This window comes from Muntiacus reevesi, chromosome 2, assembly GCF_963930625.1.
Source record: "Muntiacus reevesi chromosome 2, mMunRee1.1, whole genome shotgun sequence".
NCBI lineage: Eukaryota > Metazoa > Chordata > Mammalia > Artiodactyla > Cervidae > Muntiacus > Muntiacus reevesi.
In genome coordinates, this window is record NC_089250.1 from 62,818,108 (window position 1) to 62,840,752 (window position 22,645).

Sequence of the window (22,645 nt, forward strand, 5' to 3'; positions counted from 1 at the left end):
TGACTCCATTTTCCGTTTCTAATATATCATCCAAAACTTTCTGTAAGATAATTATATCCACTGCTTCTCTGAATAATTTGCACACTATTATCCTCTCACTGAATCAGAGTGGATCACATGATTGAGACCTTATAGAAATATTGTTGCTTTTCAGCCAGCACATAACATTGATTAGTCCTCTCTCAGACTTTTAAGGTTTCTGGAGTCTGACTTCTCCCTACCTCCTCACTAGAAGCTGCCTTTTTCCCTGTTCGTCCATACACATCCTTACTCCAGACAAGCTCATCTCTCCTTTATCCTAAGACAAGCTACCTGTGTTTCCCTGGACATTTACACATGTTGTTTACATCTGTACCTCCCCGCATCTGTCTGCCTCCTTTCTTAAAGTTCCAGCTTAAGTCCTGCTCTCTAGGAAACTCTCTCTGACTTCTCTAGGCATTATCTTCTCTTTTCTCAGAGGAGCACTTTGAGACAGCTCCAGACAGTTTGTCATTAAAAAAAAAAAAATCTAAGCATCATTTAGGGGAAAAAAAAGTTGTGTTCTTAGGCAGGACCTTCCCCAATCAAAGCATTTTATGTTTTTATTTACTTATTTTACCCCCTCACCACCACCACCTCACTTTATGTTTTTAGATTCAGCACAGTCCCCAACTCTTGATGCTCATTGTTGGTGTTTTGTTTGGTGGTTGTTTTTCAGTGTGAACCATTTAAAAAGTCTCTATTGAATTTGTTACAATGTTGCTTCTGTCTTATGTTTTGGTGTTTTGACAGCAAGGCATGTGGGATCTTAGTTCCCCAGTCAGGGGTGGAAGCTGCACCATGTGCATGAGAAGGTGAAGTCTTAGCCACTGGACCACCAGGGAAGTCCCTCAGTGCTCCTTGTTAATTACTCAGTAAGCAACCCATGATTCTGCTCTTTATCCTTTATGCCAAAGAGTTACATGTATCTGAAATGGACACTCATGGGCCTGTGGTCTCAGGATGCCTTCTAAAATCTGCTTAGGGATAAGACTCATTGCCTCCCTATCCTTCCCTCAATGAAATTAGTGTTACTCCTCTTGACAGTGGTTCTATGATGATACCCTTGAGTTCTTTCACAACTCTTTAGGGAGGCTGTCTTCTAGTGGTAGTGGCATGCAATAGAGAGGAATTAAGAGGTGGCCATGACCTTAGAGATCACCAAGAAAGCACACAGCAGTACTTAACAGGTATTTCTTGAATTGCTGTAAGTTGCCCAAGGTCACTAAGCCTGAAGTAGAACTTTTCCTTGGTCTCCTGACTTCTTAGTTGAAAGCAATTTCACTATCCTTGGCTTTTATTTCATATTTCCAATCTTTTATCACCAAAAGACAAAGCCTCCCCCCCACCCCCACCCCAAATTCATTCAATGTTTTCTCCTTTGCTTTCTTGAGTCTTTCTTTTATATTTTGCACTTTGGGTGGTCCCACTGATTCTCTAACTGGCTTCCTGCATTTGGTTTATTTAAAACTTCTCTTTCTCTTGTTATTAGCTGAGTGCCCCACAAATAGATTTTTGGCCCTCCTAACTTTCAATTTAATTCTGAGGAAGGTTGCTATAGGCAGAAAGGGGTAAACCAATCACCACCGGCCACATGAGCACAGAAAGTGACTCCAGGTCCCAGTGGTTAATGGATTCCTGCTCTCGACTGGTTTTGAGAGTCTGCCCTGGGCAGATGAAGAAAGTTCTTCAATTTGCACCTGCAGTCAAGAAAAATTAGAGTCCTGAGTGAGTCTAGGGGTGCATATGTATGTGTGCGTGCTCAGTCATGTCCGATTCTTTGTGACCCCATAGAGTGTAGTCCACCAGGCTCCTCTGTCCATGGAATTTTCCAGGCAAGAATACAGCAGTAGGTTGCCATTTCCTCCTCCAGGGGATTTCCACGACCCAGGGATCTAACTCATGTCTCCTGCATCTTCTATGTTCGCAGAATACCACCTAGCCACCTAGGTCTAGTGATGGGAAGCGCTAACAAATTCCCAAGCCAAAAATTTATTTCAATGTGATCATGCCCTCCAATATATCTTCATTCTTGTCTGAAAAAATAACTTGTCAGGGATTTCCCTGGTGGTCCAGTGGCCAGGACTCCATTCTTCCCCTGCAGAGGGCACGGGTTCAATTCCTGGTTGGGGAATTAAGATCCCGCTTGCCACTCAGTGCAGCCAAAAATTAAATAAATAAATAGAAAGTGTCACACTTTCCCTAAAAGCAGCTATTCAAAAAATGTTTTTCACCATGAGGAAGTTCTTCCTTTTGCCTAACTTGAGCCTAACCTGCTGTATCTTTCATTCATTTTCTCTTATTATGACTGTGTTTTTTCCTGTCACTGTAACAGCCTCATAGCTTACAGTGCTTTGCACTTTCCAGATGCTTTCATGCATGTGGCCCCATTTGATCCTGGAAACAGCACCATGAGTTAGACAGGGACGATATCATCCTCATTCTATAGAGGGGCAAACGGAGACTCAGAGAGACGTGACTTATCCACATGTTGTCCAGGGACCCATGTGGAGCAAATAAACAATAAAGCAAGGACCCGAAACAGGGTTTTCTGTCCCAGATCTGAGTTTTCCCCTCTATACTAAACTGTCCTATTCTGGAATATTGTAATAACCTTTAGCCATTCCAGTCATTGAAGGAGATAGTTTTAGAGCAAATAGAAGTAAATTATAGTAGTACCATACAGGTTAATCTTAGGAAACATCTATCTTTATGATATGGTAGAGTTTAGACTCAAAACCAGAGGAACCAATTCTTAATAAGACTGCAGCCAATGACACCTAGCACAGTGTCTGCTTGGCACATTCTAGATACTTGAGAAATATTTTAAAATTGATTATATTATCTGTGTCCCCCACCAACTTTTTTTTTAATATTTGTATATTTTTGGCTGCATCAGATCTTAATTGAGGCAGGCAGGCTCAGTATTTGAGGTGTGCAGACCTAGTTGTGCTTTAGCACGTGAGATCTTAGTTCCCTCACTAGGAATCAAACCTGAGTCCCCTGCATTGGAAGGTGAATTCTTAACCACTGGAGTCCTCCCGACCAACTTCTTTTAATAGTGGTTGGAATGGTACAGATGAACCTATTTGCAGGGTAAGAACAGAAACACAGACATAGAGAACGGACTTGTGTCCATCGTAGGGGAAGGAGAGGGTGGGACAAGTGGGAAAAGTAACATTGACATATATACACTACCATGTGTAAAATAAAGAGCTACTGAGAAGGAGCTGGATAGCACAGGGCGCTCAGCTGGGTCTCTGTGATGACCTGGAAGGGTGGGAGGCTCAAGAGGGAGGGGATATATGTAACACAGAGCTGATTCACTTTGTTGTGCAGTAAAAACTAACACAGCATTGTAAAGCAATTATACTCCAATTAAAACATGAATTTTTTAAAAAGTAAAAAAAAAACATCGTGGTTGGCATGCAAAAGTCAGTACCTTTTTTGAAGAAGGATGACTGTGTGCTAGAAGTTTAAACAAGGTCTGGGCAAGCACCAAAATGGGAGATGTGGTTGGGGAGGTCAGGGAGTGTTCTAGGAAGAAGGTTGTATCAAAGATGAAACTTTGAGGGAGGACAAGGACAAAGAATGGTGAGTGGGGCTGTCCACAGAGAGAGAAAACATGAACCAAGGCTCCATACTACAAGTGTGGGGCATATTTAGGAAATGGTAGAGAATTTGATGTGCCTGAGGCCGTGACTTATTGCTGTTTCCAGTGAGAATGTTTGAGAAAAGTCTGGAAAGGGAGGCTAAGAGCAGATTGTGAAATTGGCTTTTGTCCAAAGGCTGAGGGGAGTCATAAAAGGTTTCTGAGCAGAGAAGTGACCTGCTCAGAGCCGTGTTGAGTGGGTGGAGGTACCCAGGCCAAGTTGTTCTGGGTGCTGGCCCCTGCTGGGGCTCTTTCAGCTTTCTTAGCACAACCCAGGTCTGTGTTCCTGTCCTAGTGTGTGGATAAAAGCTGTGCACCCCAGCGCTGGCCTCCCCCAACAGAGTGATTCTTGAACAAATCCTTCGGTTTCACTGGACCTCAGGATTGCTTTTGTTCAAGTTCTTCCCTGGTGTTTCTTCATCATTACTTTATGCATTCATTTTTTTAAAAAATATGTGTTTATTTATTTATCTGACTGTATTGGGTCTTAGTTGCAGCACATGGGATCTTCAATCTTCATTGGGGTATGCAGAATCTTTAGTTCCGACATCGTAGGATCTAGTTCCCTGACCAGGGATCAAACCCTGCATTGGCAGTGAGGCGTCTTAGCCACTGGACCACCAGAGAAGTCTCATGCGTTCATTTTAATGGGCAATTTGGAACTAGGCTTTGATGATCTATAGGATAACAGCAAAGCCATGTATAAAAAAGATAATATTTTCTCAAAGATCAGGCACATTGTTATAACAAACAAGGTAGAGAAAACAAGGCATGGTTATTAACAACTTTGTTAGCGATAATAATTTTAAAACACTTCCGTACCACAAACACTCACATGCACACCATTCTCTGTGCTCCAAAAGCAATGGACCAGAAACAGGTATCCTTCCCTTCATCTTCCCCTCACCCGCCTCAGGAGAACCAGCAGCCAGCCTAGCACCTCCACCTCCTGGACCAATCATCCCTGTAACTGCTTCTCTCCACCACCACTGCCTCCACTTTAAACTTCCATCCTGTCTCGTCTGGCTTCCAGAAACTTCCCACCTGATCAGCCTCTCTTGCCTACTTCTAATCCTTCTTCCCGTGGCAGCCAGAGTGACCTTTTAAAAATAAATCTACACAGGGATCAGTTATATCTGAAGCAAATATGGCAAAGCCAAGATTTAACAAAGTCAATAGGTGATTATCCAAGGCTTAAAAAAAAAAAGCTATTTTTATGCCTTTCTGAATGCTTGCAATATTTAATTTAAAAAAATTTTAAACAAAAACATCTGATATGTGACTTCCACTTTCACTTTGCTAAAAATGGTTTCTAAGGTAAAGGCTAAACTAATATTGCTGCACTACGGCCAGTTCTCTTAATTCTTATTATGGAAAAATTTCAAACACACATTGATGGTATAACAAACAGTATCATGAAGCCCCTGGTACCCAGCACCAGGCCTCTGAGGCCCTAAATCACCAAATCCTCCTCAGCTCTCTGCTCTCTTTTATACCAGCTTCTCAGTAACCTCCCTGAGAGGTTAGGCTTCCCTGGTGGCTCAGACGGTAAAGAATCTGCCTGCAGTGCAGGAGACCTGGGTTCAATCCCTGGGTTCGGAAGATGCCCTGGAGAAGGAAAGGGCAACCCACTCCAGTATTCTTGCCTGGGAAATCCCATGGATGGAGGAGTCTGGCAGGCTACAGCTCATGGGGTCGCAAAGAATTGAACACAACTGAGTGACTAACAGTCTTCAGTAACTAACCTCCAGCCATCCTGGCTTTCTTTCTCGTTTCCTAATATGCAGGCTTCTTCCCATTCAGGAATTCAATAAGATATTCTTTTCCAGGAGTGCTCATTCTTTGACCTTCACCTCTTTCACCCGTATACAGGTCTCAGCTGAGATGATACATCGTCCAGGAGGTCAAGATCTCCTGTCACATACTTTTTTTAATTTAATTTTATTTATTTGACCACACCAGGTCTTACCTGTGGCAATGAGGGATCTTTGATCTTTGTTGCTGTATGTGGGATCTTTAGTTGTGACATGTGGGATCTAGTTCCCTGACCAGGGATTGAACCTGGGCCCCCTGCATTGGGAGCACAGAGTCTTAGCCATTGGACCACCAGGGAAGTCCCGTGTCACGGGCTGTCTTTCCCAACACCTTCTACTTTTTCCTCATTCTACTTATCACCGTTGAAATGAAGCGTTTCATCTCTGCATGCCTACCTTCCCCGCCAGTAAGCTCCATGAATAAGAGTTCAGTGGGACTGACAGGCATGGAGACCACTGTTTATGATGAACTATGAAAGACGATGTAAGCGACAGGTGTACATGGGACCACACAGGTGGTGGTGATGGTGATCTAGTCACTAAGTCATGACTGACTCTTGGGACCCCACGGACTGTAGCCCACCAGGCTCCTCTGACCATGGGATTTCCCAGGCAAGAATACTGGAGTAGGTTGCCATTTCCTTCTCCAGGGCATCTTCCCCAAGCAGGGATCGAACCCAGGTCTCCTGCATTGCAGGCAGATTCTTTATCAACTGAGCTACCAAGGAAGCTCTGAAGCACAGAGAAAATCCATTTAACCCGGGATAGTCCTCCCAGGTGAAGTGGCGTTCAGGTTGCCTTTCTAAGGATACCTAATAGATCATCAGGGAGTGACTGGTATCCATGTAGGAAAGGCCTTCTAGGGAGAGGGAGTGAACCAAGACGCAGAGGAAGGAACTTGCAGGCTGTGTTCAGGCAACCCAGGTAGGTGAGTAGCTTGAGGAGGGGGCCCGTGGGGTGGGCAGTAGGAGAAGGGGCACGCAAGTCAGAGGCTAAGGCTGGAAAGGTGCACTGGCATCAGACTGTGAGGCTTGTGAGTGCTGGGCTGAGGAGCTCGGACTTTAAGACTGGCGGTGAGGAACCAGAGGATCTGCTCCACGCTCAATCTAATTAAGCTAAAGTAATAGAACTTTATATAATTACTTAGAGGTTATCTACTTCAGCCGTCTGTGTTTCAGCTGAGAAACTAAGGCCTGACCACCACGGTCTTTGTCTACCCTCTTCCCTTGTCTAAACTCATCACTAAGTCAAGCCCAAGAGGGCAGAAAACATAGCACTGGAAAGGACAAGGAAGACAAGAGGCGCTTCTCAGAGAGTGAATGAGCGCATGGCTACACTCCTGGCCTTGGAAGGAGGCCTGCCCAGAACTGGGAAACTCAGACATCCCAGGGCTGACCCAAAACCCCAAATGTGCCACCTCCCTGGGCAGGGCAACTGTCTGGCTTGTGGTGGCCTCCTGGGAGTGGGCCAAGGACACTGTGCAGAATGCCAGGGAATTCCCGCTAGTGCACTTACCACCCACTCAAGAGACGGTGGCAGCCAAGAGGCAATGCTGTGCCATTAAGGTGTTTGTCAAGAAGCTAAGTTGGGCGTTGTGGGCGATCCTGAGAGCCCTTTTTAGACTGGCTGTAAGTGGGGGAAAAAAACAACACAGCATTTGGAGGCAAACCAGAGCTAGTGTGGAGGGTGTAGCGTGGCAGCGGGAACGCTCCTGGGAGGCAGGGCCACTAGGCTCCAATTTCAGCAACTCCACCAACTTGCTCTGTGATTTTGGATAAGTCATTTCTCCCTCAGTTGAATTTTTCTCTCCTGCAAAATAAGCATGTTAAATTAGATAATCTTTAAGTTATTTATTGATGACTGGATTTTCTTGATAAACTACATGGTTAAGCCCTCAAGTCTGAAGTTTGAAAATATCAGTAATAACTCAGATGGGCTCTTTTCAACAGTGAGAGACTTTATTTTGGGGGCTCCAAAATCACTGCAGATGATGACTGCAGCCATGAAATTAAAAGATGCTTGCTCCTTGGAAGAAAAGCTATGTCCAACCCAGACAGCATATTTAAAAGCAGAGACATTACTTTGCCAACAAAGGTCCATCTACTCAAGGCTATGGTTTTTCCAGTAGTCATGTATGAATGTGAGAGTTGGGCCATAAAGAAGGCTGAGCACTGAAGAATTGATGCTTTTGAACTGTGGTGATGGAGAAGACTCTTGAGAGTCCATTGGACAGGAAGGAGATCCAACCAGTCCATCCTAAAGGAAATCAGTCCTGAGTATTCATGGGAAGGACTGATGCTGAAGTTGAAACTCCAATACTTTGGCCACCTGATGCAAAGAACTGACTCATTGGAAAAGACCCTGATGTTGGGAAAGGTTGAAGGCGGGAGGAGAAGGGGACAACAGAGAATGAGATGGTTGGATGGCATCACCGACTCATTGGATAGGAATCTGAGCAGGCTTTGGGAGTTGGTGATGGACAGGGAAGCCTGGTGTGCTGCAGCGCATGGCGTCACAAAGAGTCGGACACGACCGAGCAACTAAACTGAACTGAACAGATGGGTTCAGCGGCAAGGCTGGGACCTCAGCAGTGTGGGCAGAGAAAGAAGCAGGATTTTGGTGGGACAGGAGTTGCAGAGAACTGCCACAGTGATGAGGCTAACCTTTGAGGAGTCACCAAAGAGACACAGTGATTCGGTCCAGCAGCAACGACCAAAGGTGATAGTCCATGTGTTGCTGGAGAGGGTGGGAGCAAAAATACACAGTAACATTGAGAGAATGCTTCCTGTGTCCTGGGACCTGCTAAATGCTTTTTTGTTGTTCAGTCACTAAGTCATGTCCAACTCATTGAAACCCCATGAACGGCAGCACAACAGGCTTCCCTGTCCTTCAAGAAACCTAAGATCTTGAGAAAAAGATTCAGGTCCTGGCAATCTCAGTTTAGGACCTGAGAGCCAGGCAGGGAAACTGAGACCAAAACCCACTCGTAAGGACTGAGCTAACATAGCAATGAAAAGGAAAGGAAGATCTTAGGGCACGCTTGATAGCAGTCTGCAACAACTCAGTACAGTCTCAGTGTTGGAGTTGTAGCTGCTGATCGACTGTTTGCAGATGTCAGGGCTGTTGGGGAGATAGGCAGGTGAAGGACCCAGGAATGTGAACAGAGTTGAGGCACAGAAGGCAGGGGCTGGCTCTTGAGCCAACTTTAATAGAAGGCTTTCCGAAATGGCATCATGCTTCCTGTCCTAGTAGATCAGAGGTGATACTGAACATAACATGTTCATTCTTCACGGCACAAAGTCGTCACTCCCAGCCGTCCTTACTGCAGTGGTTCTCAAACTTTAGTAGGCAACAGAGTCATCTTAGGTGCTCGCTTAAAAAATTTTATTTATTTATTTATTTTTGGTTGCTCTGGGTCTTCTTTGCTGTGTGTAACCTTTCTCTAGTTGCCATGAGCAGGCTTCTCATTGCAGTAGCTTCTCTTGTTGTGGAGCACAAGCTCGACAGCTCGGGTTCAGTAGTTGTAGCACACAGGCTTAATCTCTCTACGGCATGTGACATCTTCCCAGACCAGGGATGGAACCCATGTCCCCTGCGTTGGCAGGCGGATTATCCATTGGACTACCAACGAAGTCCCAGTGCTCATATTTTAAAAATGCAGGTTCCCAGTTCCCAGCTTCAGAGGGTCTGATTTTATAAGTCTAAGTTCGCATTTGGTAACATGTATTTTTAACAAGCTCCTCGGATGATGCGATGCTGACAGACCATGATGTACAAAGACTGTCCAATGAGGGAACACAGCCTCAGTGTTTAGGGCTGCAGTGGTGGAGTGAGGGGTTTGAAATTGTCACCTATCAGGAAAATAACAGCTATTATTATTGCCATCTTTTACTGAGCACTTCATACCACGTATTAGTTATTTAATCTTCACAACCACTCCATGGGGCACATGCTAAGAACATGATGGAGATGGAGCTTGACGTGAGCAGTAAAGAGGCTGAATAATTTGCCAAAGGTCATGTAACAAGTAAACCACAGAATTAGGATTTGACCCCAGTGCCTTGTGTCTTCAGAACGTACACCCTTAACCATAACCCTAAACGCCCTCTCCACCTGCCTCGCTCCTCACCGCTCACCACACCCCACCAGAAGCCTGTTCATGTTCACCTCCTCATATAAGGAAAGCCGCTCTCCTTCTGAGTCCCATTCTAGGAGGCTATTGACTGAATGCCTAGTGCTTTCCTTAAAATGAAGAATTTAGGGTTGAAAGAAGCAGTAGAGAATATTCCAGAATATTCTATATAAGAATCCCTTTATAACAGTTCTTAACATGGGCAATTCTGCCCACCCTTGAGGGAACTCTTTGGCCAATGGAGACATTTCTGCTTGTCACAGCTGGTGGGCGGCGGGTACTGCTGCTAGCATCTCATTGTAAAAGCTAGGGTTGCTGCTAAATGTCCTACAATGTACAGGACAGCCCCCCAACAGCAGAATTATCTGGGCCAAAATATCAATACTGCAGGAGTTGAGAAACACTGTTCTATAGCAAACTCTGACCAGCGATCATTCATCCTCACCCTGAGCGCTTCAACTTGTTTTCATGCAATACATAGGTGTCTCTGCTGGCCCCGTGCTAGGTGTGGGGATACCGTAGTGAAGAAGACAGATTATGGCCTCTGCCCCCAGGCCCTGTGTAGTCTAGGAGAGGAGACAAGCAATGCCACTGCAACTCCATGTGATGAGAACTGTGATGAGGAAGACACTTGTTCCTTGGGAGAAGAGCTATGACCAACCTAGACAGCATATTAAAAAGCAGAGACATTACTTTGCTGACAAAGGTCCATATAGTCAAAGCAATGGTTTTTCCATTAGTCATGTATGAAAGTGAGAGTTGGACCATAAAGAAGGCTGAGTACTGAAGAATTGATGCTTTTGAACTGTGGTGCTGGAGAAGACTCTTGAGAGTCCCTTGGACTGCAAGGAGATCCAACCAGTCCATCCTAAAGGAAATCATTCCTGAATGTTCATTGGAAGAATGGATGCTGAAGCTTCAATACTTTGGCCACCTGATGAGAAGAGCTGACTGATTGGAAAAGACCCTGATGCTGGGAAAGATTGAAGGCAGGAGGAGAAGGGGACGACAGAGAACGAGATGGTTGGATGGCATCACTGACTCAATGGACATGAGTTTGAGTAAGCTCTGGGAGATGGTAAAGGACAGGGAGGCCTGGCGTGCTGCAGTCCATGGGGTTGCAAAGAGTCGGAAACGACTGAGCGACTGAACAACAAGAGGACTTCCAGTGGTCCAGTGGTTAAGAATCTGCCTGCCAATGCAGGAGACATGTGTTTGACCCCCCATCCAGGAAGATGCCACATGTCTTGGGGCAGCTAAGCCCGTGTACCATATGTACTAAGCCCGCACCCTAGAGCCTGGGCTCCACTACAAGGGAAGCCACCACAATGAGAGGCCTGCACACCACAACTAGAGAGTAGCCCCTGCTTGCTGCAACTAGAGAAAGCCCATGCACAGCAACAAAGACCCAGCACAGCCAACAAATAAATAACTGAATACAATTAAAGGGAAAAAAAAGAATTGTGATAAGAAGGATGAACACTGACCAGGGATGTAGGTGGAACTCCTGAGTTAAGGTTCAAGGAAGGCTTCCCCAGAGAAAGAAGAGTGTGATCTAGATAGAAGGAGCTATGTATGTCAGAATCTGGAAGAGTTAGAACATAGAATGCTAGGTGGGGAGTGGTAAAAGAGGCTGCAGAGGTAGTCAGGAGCCATATCATGATGCCTCGATTTAAAGAAAAAAAACACTTTATTAAGGTAAAATTGACATACAAAAATTTGCACATATTTAATGCACACAACTTAATGAGTTTAGAGATAAGTATACACCTGTGACACCATCACCGCAATCTATGCCATCAACAAATCCATGACTTCCAGAAGTTTCCTCCTGCCCTCTTTATTTCTATCATCAGCAACAGCATCATTGTCTTCTGCTAAGAACTTAAGAGCTGCCCTTTTAGCAAATGTTGTAAGTGTATGATACTGTATTGTTAACTATAGGCACTATGCTGAACAGTAGGTCTCCAGGATCTAGTCATCTTGTGTAACTGACACTTTGTACCCTTTGACTTACACCTCCCATCTCCCCCTCCCGTGAAAGCTCTTGATGGGAAGCCTTCGAAGCTGCCTCAGGGTATTTGCACTTTCTGTTCCCTCTTCCTGGAATTCCTTTGCCTCCTGCAGGTCCCTTGCTCTGACGTGACTTCCACAGAGACGTTCCCTGACTCTTCTCTGTAAGATAGCTGTCCCATACTCGCCATATCGTTACCCTACTTTATTTTTCATAGCACTAACTGTGATGTGGTTCATCCGCAAGACTGAAGTTAGAAAGTAAAGAGAGTGTTTTTGTTTGATGTTCTATCCCAGAGCCCGCCCACATGCCTGGGACATGGAGGTCCTTAGTAAGTAGGTCCTCAGTAAAGACTTACTGAATCAACAGATAGATGGAAACAAATTTGATGTTTAGGAGGCAGAGCCAATAGTTCTTTGGTAAAAGACAATGTGGGCCAAGGAGAGGGAGGAAACCTAGGTCATAAGAAGCTTCTGGTTTGATGGCATAGCCTGGCATAGGAATCTAGCCAAAGGGTATTGAGCATACTGTGATCTGAGATCAGGCATTGCTCTGTAGGAGTGTGAGGTCCAGAAAGTCCTGGAAGGGGAAGCCTGACTAGTGATTTGATAGTGTGAAATGCCTGGTTTCAGGTAAAACTGAGTTTGAATCCTGCCACTTATTAGCTTTGTGGCTCTGGATAATTATTTAACCTCTCCGAATCTGTTTCTTCATCTGCAGACTGGGGATCATAAATTCTACCTTGTGGGGTTGTTGCAGTCTAGAGTGCCTGGTACAGTGCCAGGTATATAATAAATGTTCTAATAATAGTAATTGCTGTCATTTTGGGGCTTCCCTGGTGGCTCAGGGGTAAAGAATCTGCCTGCCAATGTAGGAGACTCAGGTTTGATCCCTGAGTCTGAAAGATCCCCTGGAGAAGGAAATGGCAACCCACTCTAGTATTCTTGCCTGGGAAATCTGATGGACAAAGGAGCCTGGTGGGCCACAGTCCATGGGGGGTCACAAAAGAGTCAGACACAGCTTAGCAACTAAAACAACAACAATGTTATCATGGTTACTATAATTATAGTATGATTTATAATTCCATAAGATGTTATAGAAAAATCCAAATGAACTTTTTGGCCAACCCAATAGAACATCTCTATTAAAAAGTAGTTTATGTTCATGAGTCTGGATATATGTCCTGTGATCTCCTGTGCTGATCTTAGCTTGGCCCTCTGTGCCAACAAGAATAAATCTCCTTCATCCATAGCCATTTGACTTTTTAAAGACAGCCCTCGCCCCTGCAGCCCTCCCTTTTCCACCCTAAACATCCCTCATCTTTCTTCGTGGGCTACAGTTCCCATGAATGGCTGCCTCACTTTCCTGACCACTCTTCCTCAGTCATGCTCTAGCTTGTCACTGTCTCATCTACAAGGCTTCCCCAGTGGCTCAGCAGTAAAGAATCCACCTGCCAATGCAGGAGATACAGGAGACCCGGGTTCGATCCCTGGGTTGGGAAGATCCCCTAGAGGAGGGCAGGGCAACCCACTCGAGTATTCTTGCCTGGAGAATCCCATGGACAGAGGAGCCTGGTGGTCTACAGTCCATCAGGTTAAAAAGAGTCAGACACACACACAAAAAAAAAATTAAAAAAAGAGTCAGACACAAAAGCAGCTTAGCATGCACACACTGCATCTACCACCTCTAGAACTGGACTTGGGCCTCCCATGCATGTTGAGGTCAATCCCTCATTCCTGTTCCTTACATCATCACCCTAGGTTATGACCTCAGCTGCCCCAACTCTTTGATCAGGATCTTTGACTGTTTGTCATTCCAGTCCATGCTTCCCATTTTAATAAGCTTCCTGCCTGTCCCTTCTTTGTAGACTTCGCCTCTGACCTTTTTGATATTACCTCTCACCCTCTGTGTTCCTGACCAAACACCGGATCTTAATCATTCCCCTGCTCCAGGCCTGTACAGTCTGGTTTGCCCAGCCAGGAGTGAGGCTCCTGAACACCCCCAGGAGACACCCTGTCTTGGCCCATCCATCTCTCTCCTCCCCCAGGGCCATCTCTGTTTGCCAAGAGCAAACGGCAGCACACCGGTTGATCTGCTTCTGGCCGCCTCCTTTGACACGTCTAACCTCACCACCGCCTCTGCTGTCTGCCGCTCCCTTCCCACTCCAGGGCACTTTTTTTCCTCCTTGTTATTCTCCACTCTCTCCTTTGCCTGCCACTACCGCTCAACGTCTCCGCTTCCGCTTCTCCGCTTAGGCTTCGCCCGAACCAGAATCCCGCCTTCTGACCAGCGGACCAATCACGCGGTGTTGCCTGTGATCACTGCATCTCCGGCTCAGCCCAGCTATTTTGGTCCCTGCTCACACTCTGAGATCTTTCTCACTTTCCTGTGGGTTGACACCTCTTTCAGCACTTAAAGGGTGACAGACGTCGTCTTAGAGTTAGTTAACTGAGCTGTAAAGTTTAGAATTCTGACGTGGCTGGTGATGGATTAATGGATCCAGGTGTAAAAAGATGAAAGTTAGGTCATTCTGTTTAAAACTGAATGGGGCTTCTTTCCTTTAGCGAATTTTATCTTTTTTTAATTGGGACCATGAAGCCTGTTGCCTCATCAAGCAAAGTCAAACCACAAAAGATGGAATTTCAGCAAATAGTTTTTTCAGCGCCGAATCAATACCATGGGTTGTTCTTAGTGCTTTCGTGTGTATTACTCATTGAACCTCCCTAGATGAAATCCCTTCGTGGGCACACAGACAACACCTCCTAGACCAACTGTTAATTCGTTCATTCATTCACTTACTCTGATTATTTATTATGTCAGGCACTGTGCTAAGTACTGTAGCAGATATAAAAATAAATATGGCAATCTCTGCTCCTTGGGTACCAATCTAGTGAGGCAAACATATCAACCAACAGGTGTGGTTGGTGTGATACACGGTGGTAGTTGTGTTTAGAGCAGCAGAGAAGTAAGCGCTACAGGAGGGAATGGGGTTGCCCACGAGCTCTGCCAGGGAGAGTCTAGGAAGATTTTCCAAAGAAGGTGACATATCAGCTGGACTTTGAAGGATGAGTTTGCTAGCATGCCTAAGGAGAATGGGCTCTGTTGGCAGCAGGAATAGCCTGGAAGGGTCAATGGGCAGAGAGTGTTCTGAATTAGGGATGACTGCAGTGTAGAAGACTTGCTTCAACATCAGGAACTTCTGCTCAGAGGAGCCAGAGGATTGTCTGGGTTACAGGGCAGGTGAATAGTAGAGACAGGGTTAAACAGCGGAAGCTGGAATTGTCTGGTCCCTAATGCATAGGATTTAGCCTTCCACCTTGTACACACACACACACACACACACACACCCCAGGTCCAATCTTAATGACCCTGACTTAGAGCTGTCATTTGGCCAGCCCCTCTGTTCCCTTTTCTGCTCTTAGGCGACTGCCCCTGAGCCCTGAGGATTGTCCCCAGCGAACCCAGGAGGGAAGCAGAATCCAGAGAAAGCTTATCCATTCCAGTGTTTGTCCATGACCTAGACATTGGCCAAGGTCTGAGTACTTAGATCCTAACTCCTGACACTGCTGAGCTAGACTCTGTGACCTTCACAATGGATCCTGGTTGGCTTTGAGATGCTCCTTGCTTGAGTTCCCTAGTGGTTCAGATGGTAAATAATCTGCCTACAATGCGGGAGACCCAGGGATTGAACCTGGGATCTCCAGAAGATCCCCTGGAGAAGGGAATGGCTACCCATTCCAGTATTCTTGCCTGGAGAATCCCATGGATAGAGGAGCCTGGTGGGCTACAGTCCATGGGGTTACAAAGGGTCAGACACAACTGACAGACTAACACTTTGCTTGAGTATCCGAAAAAGGGGCTGGGTAAACATGGTTGCCCTTTACCAACTAGGAGCTCCTTTCAATCCCCCAAAATTTTAGAAAAGAGTTTATGCTAAAAATTCTCTGTTCCCTGTCTCCTACAATATCATAGTAATGAGGATAGGAGGGGAGAAAATTGTCAAATTCCATACTAGCTTGAAGGCGGGTGCTCAAAAAAATACTCCGTTGACCAGTTTGTTGGAAGCATCTGTCCAAAGTTCCCCAGCCAAGACTTCCACGGTGATCCAGAGTGGTTAAGAATCCTCCCTCCAATGCATCGGACACAGGTTGAATCCTGGTCAGAGAAATAAGATCCTACATGTTGTGAGGCAACTAAGTCCGCGTGTGGCAAACCACAGAGCCCACGTCTCCAAGGGAGATCTTGCATGTCGCAACTAAAACCCAACACGCCAAAAATAAATAAATATTTTTAAAATAAACCTTCCCCTTAGTGTTTCTTTTTAATAGTTCTCTAGCTATTTTCCAGATACTGTAATTCATCCTAATTGGATTTTAAGAGAATTAACTAATGGAGTCCACAAATAAGGAGGAAATGGATTTTAGACTGGTACCACACCTCTTTTGGGAAGGGTTTGAGGCAGTTTACAGAGTGAAACAATCTTTTTAAGTAAGATTTTTAAGGATGAAACACAACTTAGTGGTCAGAAAAATGAAAAACAGCAACATGCAAGCATCACCGTGTTCAACACTTACACGATAAATTTGACCAAAAGATTCCCAGCAGAAACACCAAAAAGGAAAACCACTGGGTTACCCAATATGCATTTTCTGAAACCAGAAAACATACAGAATCTCCTGTAGAGACACCATTTTCCTCAAGGTAAAGCTTGATGGAGAGTGATTGTGTTTGGTCTCAGTAAAGCTGAGTGACAGGGCGAAGAGAGCCGTTCCAGTCAGCTGTCATCTCTCTGCACGCGGTGTCCCCAATGCTGTGAGAGAGGTGGTCAGCCCCACAGCTCTCCGAGAGCAAGTGGACTTGATTGTGACTGTCACACTGCCCTGCATAGCACCCACAAGGTGGTTCTCGGTCCAGGGGGAGGGCAGGATAACCAGATTTCAGAATGCAGAGAAGAAGTCAAAGACCGTGTTTTCTATCTTGATTTTACAAAAGGTAACAGAGACACCATTCAAGGGGATAATAAACGAGTCACTTTTGAGTGATTATGTCAGGTACATTCGATCCTTTCGTCTTAACGCCATTCTTGTAGAGGAGGGTCATTGTTTACATTTTACAGATGAGGAAAAGTGTTTGTTGCTCAGTCGTGTCCAACTCTTTGCGACCCCATGAACTGTAGCCCGCCAGGCTCCTCCAGGAATTTTCCAGGAAAGAAGACTGGAGTGGGTAGCCATGCCCTTCTCCAGGGGATCTTTCTGACGCAGGGATTGAATCCAGGTCTCCTGCATTGCAGGCAGATTCTTTACCATCTGAGTCATCAGGGAAGCCCACAAATAAGGAAACTGATACTCAATTTGCCCGAAGTCACATAGCTGGCATGTGATGAACTGGGATTCAGCCTCAAAACACTCCCATGATAGCGCCCTGTTTATTCAATCCAACAATTCTTCAAGGAAGTTTCTGTAAAGTACATAATGTGGCATTCTGGCTGGAAGGGGTTTAATACTTTGATGACATAACTGACCTAGGAATAGAAGTTAGAGTTTGATGAATGGACAGGCAACTTGTCAGTTGCCCTGTCATGTCCATTTCCAGATGTTTTGAGTTTTTTGGCTAATCCAAGGCCATGGTCAAGTCACAAGTGATTGATTCTCTGTGATTTGTCCACTGTGTGAACAGGTAATTAATAGTGTATCATCTCTCTCCACTTCCTCCATTCCAATCCTCTCCACTCATCACCATACTCCTCTTCCCCAAGTTCCTACCATTTTAAATACTGCTCAGAATGTGCCACGCTCTCCAGCACCTCCAGGTAATTGCACATGCTGCATCCTTCAAGACCTAGCTCAGGACTGCCCTGGTGGTCCAGTGGTTAAGAATTCACCTGTCAATGTAGGGGACATAGGTTCAATCCCTGGTCCGGGAAGATTCCACATGCCTTGGAGTGACTAAGTTCATGTGTCCCAACTACTGAAGCCCACGTGCTATAGAGCCCATGCTCTGCAACAAGAGAAGCCACTGCAATAAGCCCTCACACCCCAACTAGAGAGTAGCCCCCACTCGCTGCAACCAGAGAAAGCCCATGCACAGCAACAAAGTCCCAGCACAGCCAAAAAATAATTAATTTTAAAAATATTGAGATACCACCACCACCTGGAAGCCTCCCCTGAGTTCCCCTTGCTCCCCATCCCCAACCCCTCTGTGTGGATAACATGTCCCCTACTTTGTTCTTCCATGGAACTCTCTACACATCTGATTTTTAGTGCTATATTTTCATGATGGGTTTATTTGTTGCTTGGTGAGCTCCTTATTCATCTTTGCATTCCCAGAGCCATGCACAGCGCCTACTAGGTAGTCTGTGCCCAATAATGTTCATTGAATGGACACAATGATCAGCTACTGTGTCAGGGGCTCCCTGGGCACCGGATATAGAGAGATGAGTAAAACATGGACCCTTCCCTGGAGGAGTTCAGAGTCTGATGAATACAATAATGATTGGAGCCCAATATTACAAGAACTATACTGTCTATAACAGGGGATTTAGGGAACACGGAAGAGGAGGAAAGTACCAGGCTAGGGAGGGAGGTAAGTCTTTCAGAGGGAGTGATTTATAGGCTTAACCTTAAAATAATGAAAGATTTTTGCCAAACTAAGAAGTATGCCAGGCATACAGGGGGAAGACATACAAAGGCATGACAGAGATTCAGCGTTAGGGGAAGCACAAGAAGCATTGAAATCCTGTGCCAAAATTTATAATGAAAAACAGGTTGTAGATTTCTAATGAAAGAGTAAGGTTGTCACTCTCTTGGGGATGTTTTAAGACTTTATTATTCTGACTATTTTGTTCTTAATCAGTCAGATGGATTTCATCACAAGGCAGTGAAGATGTGACAGCCTCCTTAGTGAAATAAATAATAACTTATTTATAGTTTCTGGTCTGCCTCCTTCCCAAAATGGTTTGATTTGACTTGTCATAACAGACACAGCCATAATAAGATGTTCATATAGAAACAGAGAAACAAAATTATGACGACTTCCCTGGTGGTCCAGTGGCTAAGACTCAGTGCTTCCAATGCAGGGGGGGATGCAGGGGGCCCAGGTTCAATTACTGATGGAAGAATAGATCCCACATGTTGCAACTTAGAGTTTGCATGCTGCAACTAAAAAAAAAAAAAAAAAAGATGGAAGATCCCTAGTGCTACAACTAAGAATTGGTGCAGCCAAATAAATAAATAATATTTTTTAAAAAGAAACAAAACTGGAGTTGGGAAGAGCATTAATACAACTTCCTAAGGTCTTTTTTCTTCATTTGCTCACTCGGTGTTCAAGATAATCTTCTGAGGATGGTTGGCAGTTTCCATGTGACTTAGAGACCAGCGTGTACGTGCACTCTCTACAGGACATGCTTGTGGGTTCCATAGATACATGGATGTTTTCTTCATTTTCCAATTAATGCCACAGATATTCCCGGTCCTCTGATTTCTAACTGGTCAATGAAAATACTCATCTTTACTTTTCTGACCTTCAGATTCATTGTCTGAACTTCTTCATCCAAACTACTTTCAGATTCTCTTGCCCTTTTAAAGTTTATCTCCTTTTTTTTTTAATGACTCCATGCATAACACTTAAATAAGCACAGAAAAAAGAAGTCCCCCATGATATTATAACTAAGGCTAATCACGTTTATTCCTTTTTTATTAAAAAAATTTTTTGACATTATTTCAGACTTTCAAAAAGGTTTTCAAGAATGGGACAAAGAATTCCTAAACACCTTTCTCCCAGATTCCCCATCTCTTAACATTCTACCACATTTTTTTTCCCCTCTCTCTCCTCTCTCTCTTTCTCTAATTTTTTCCCTGAATCTGTTAAAGAAAATGTTGCAGACTTCATGCATTGCATCCTTATGTAAGCTGAAACACTTCAGTGTATATTTCCTAAAAGCAAAGAATTCTCTTACGTAGCTATATTATTTTTTATGTGTGCCCTTCTAGACTTTTTTCTATGCTCATATTTATGTAGTTATATTTAAATTAAATAATACATTGTTTTATTTTGTCTCTATTTATTAATAATAGCTTGCTTCTTTGGAGGGATTAGTAATGAAGACTGTAGATAATCTCATTATCTACAGATAATCTATTATCTACAGATAATTCTACAAAAGGCTCCTACAGCAGCCTCTGTCTCTAGATACAGTGGGTGTCTGGGGGGCACAGTGTTTCATCAAGTCCCTCTGGTTCAGAGAATGGACTGTTCTGGTCCTCTTGCATGTCTAGTCATACGTCAGTGGAAACCACTGAGCACGTGGTAAAGAGATGGGGTGCTGGAAAGGCTAGGATGCATTTTAATCTTTATTCCATAGCCAATAGAAATTCAATGGAAGCTTGATAGCAGAAGAGTAAGCCAACAAGAGCCATGTTTTCTGGAGGTTCATTTGACAGCATCTGCAGGAGGGAGTGGAGGAGACAGAAATCAGAACATGTGTCCTTAGTCCCTTGGGTAAAATGGTCCCTAGTTTCAAGGGCAAATGAGCCTTCCCCGAGTGATGCGTTCTTTTCTTTTTGCGTGTTTTTCAGAACTGGTTAAAGTCCTACGGCTATCTGCTGCCCTCTGACTCACGGTCATCTGCGTTGCACTCAGGGAAGGCCTTACAATCAGCAGTCGCCACGATGCAGCAGTTTTATGGGATCCCCGTCACCGGTGTGTTGGATCAGACAACAATCGAGTAAGATTTGCACAGGACATTGTGCCTTTGAACTTCCCAGAGTTACGTTTGGGTTCACATTTGTCATGGCCTCATCTGTATACCCCGCCCATCCTACCTTCCTATCTTCCAGTCCTGAGTGTCAGTCGGGAGGGAGTACCCCAAGGGGCCTTCTCTTACGTGAGCTGGGGATGTATTCTGCCATAAACTTGCTGTGTGACCTTGGACAAGACTCTTGACTCTTCTGGGTCTCAGTTTCCTTATCAACACATAAGCGGTTTGGTTATAGGTGGCCTTAAATCTCTTCTGATTCTAATAAGTTGTGGGTCTGTGAGTCACCCTTCTGGCATCCCTGAGATGTATGCATCTCACTAAATACAGGAAATTCTAGAATAATGATGGCAAGTCTTGTTCCACTTTCCCCATTTATTAAACATTTGCTGAATGTCTGCATGTGCTGGGCAGTGGGCTTGGTCCTTTGATCCCTGCGCTCCAGAAGCTCCCCATTTAGTGAAAAACCCCATCAGCTAGCTCTGCTGGTCTAGAACTCAGAAGGAAACACTGAACCTCAGGGAGATACTTAGGAGGTAAGGACAAGTAGGCCAAACCACACGGATGGTTTTATACTCAGGGAGAAGATAAAGAGGAGGGAGAGAAGAGTGATGAGGGTGGAACCCCCAGGAAAAGGAGCCAGCTGAGAAGTGGAGGAAGCATAGCAGGGAGGCTATGGCCATTGTGGGGGGCAGAGGGGATGGTCAGCAGGGTCAGCCTTCCGTGGAGGTCAAACAGGAGCCTGAAAGGTGTCTGCTGAGTTTGGTAACAAACAGGGCGTTGAAACCTCCATGGAATGATGGCAGCAAAGTCAGATTGCGATAGGGAGAAGGGGAGGCGAGGAGCGGCAATGGCAAACTTAGGGGCAACTTTCAAGAAGCTGAGCAGTGGGAGTTTCCTGATGGTCCAGTGGTTAGGACTCCAGGCTTTCACTGCCGTGGCCTGGGTTCAATCCCTGGTCGGGAAACTGAGATCCTCTAAGCCTGCCCACCCCCTCAAAAAAAGTGCTGAACGGTAAAGGTAAGGAGGAATAGATGGTGGCTAGAGAGGGATGAATTTTTATTTAAGATGGGGGAGAGTTGAGTCTTTTTGACTCTATGGAATAGCCATGAAAGTTATTAAAGCTATTTTAGAAAAGCCATTACTGACATGTTTACGCTGCTGTGTTTAAAATGGATAACTAACGAGGACCTACTATATAGCAGAGGGAAATCTGCTCAGTGTAAATGTGGCAGCCTGGATGGGAGGGGAGTCTTGGGGGGAGAATGGATACGTGTACATGTATGGCTGAGTCCCTTTGCTGTTCACTGAAACTATCATAACATTGCTAATCGGCTGTACCCCAATACAAAATAAAAAGATTAAAAAAAAAAAAGACATAAAAAGGAAAAGAAAAGCCATTACTGCCAGGAAGGCACAGCCAAGAGCTTGGAAAGAGTTTCCTGGCGATGGGGGAGGGGGAAGGGCGTTGGGGGTGGAAGGAGAGAGCAGGGCTTGGGGAGGATGCAGGCAAGTAGGCGACTGGCAGAGAACAGGAAATCCAGCCAGTGGTGGATCCAGGATCAATCCACCCCTTGGGTGAGTCACTCCTTGAGGTAATCATCTCTCTAGGTCTCAGCTTGCTCATTTACTGAAGGGGTTGGGGGAGGGAGGGTAGGGGATGGAGGGGAAATGTTGGATTTTGACTCTCAGATTCTAGATTCCATTATTCTAAGCCTCAAGCTTTCAAATAAAATTTGGTGAGTCTGGGGTTTTATGATCCCATAGTCCCATACAAGCACTTCTTGTGCCTCAGATCCTCTGATTGTGAGGTTGTGAACCCCTGAGACAATACACTTGACGGCTCCTCTGATGCTGTGAGTAAGTGGGGAGCCCGGCCGCCTTTCCAAGCCGAGGTTATTTTGAGGGCTTTGCGCAGGCCTCAGGGCAGCGCCTCCTGCGGCGGCAGCACTGCTGGCTCTGCTGAGGTACCACCTGGCCCTGGGTTTCACCCTGTTCCAGAAGCCCCAGGCCCGCTGGACTGGGTTCAGGGAGTGGCAGGTGGCAGCAAGAGGAGGAGGCGGAGGGAGGGGCTGGCATTTCCCGCTTGCCGCTCTGCGCCCCCTCTTTGTAGGAAGGAGAGCGGGGTTGGGGGTGCTGTTTTGGAGGCACGGGGAGGGAGAAGGTGCTCACACTTAATCCCAGACCTGAGTGGGGAGCATGTTTGCAGGGAGAACTTGGAGACCTTCGTTTTGGCTCCAGCTCTGTGACCTCGGGTGTCGCT

At 45.3% G+C, this 22,645-nt stretch overlaps 1 protein-coding gene and 1 non-coding gene across 2 annotated transcripts in view; one reads left to right on the forward strand and one right to left on the reverse strand.

The window, feature by feature from the left end:
* MMP24 (matrix metallopeptidase 24) overlaps nt 1-22,645 on the forward strand; it is a 52,141-nt gene that overhangs the window by 2,990 nt on the left and 26,506 nt on the right. Inside the window, exon 2 of the mRNA XM_065921876.1 lies at nt 20,204-20,352. Within this exon, the coding sequence (XP_065777948.1) occupies nt 20,204-20,352 (149 nt within the window). The remainder of the gene's footprint in view (nt 1-20,203; nt 20,353-22,645) is intronic.
* Nucleotides 5,711-5,783, reverse strand: TRNAG-CCC (transfer RNA glycine (anticodon CCC)). The gene has a single exon. It is a non-coding gene; the product is annotated as a tRNA-Gly (tRNA).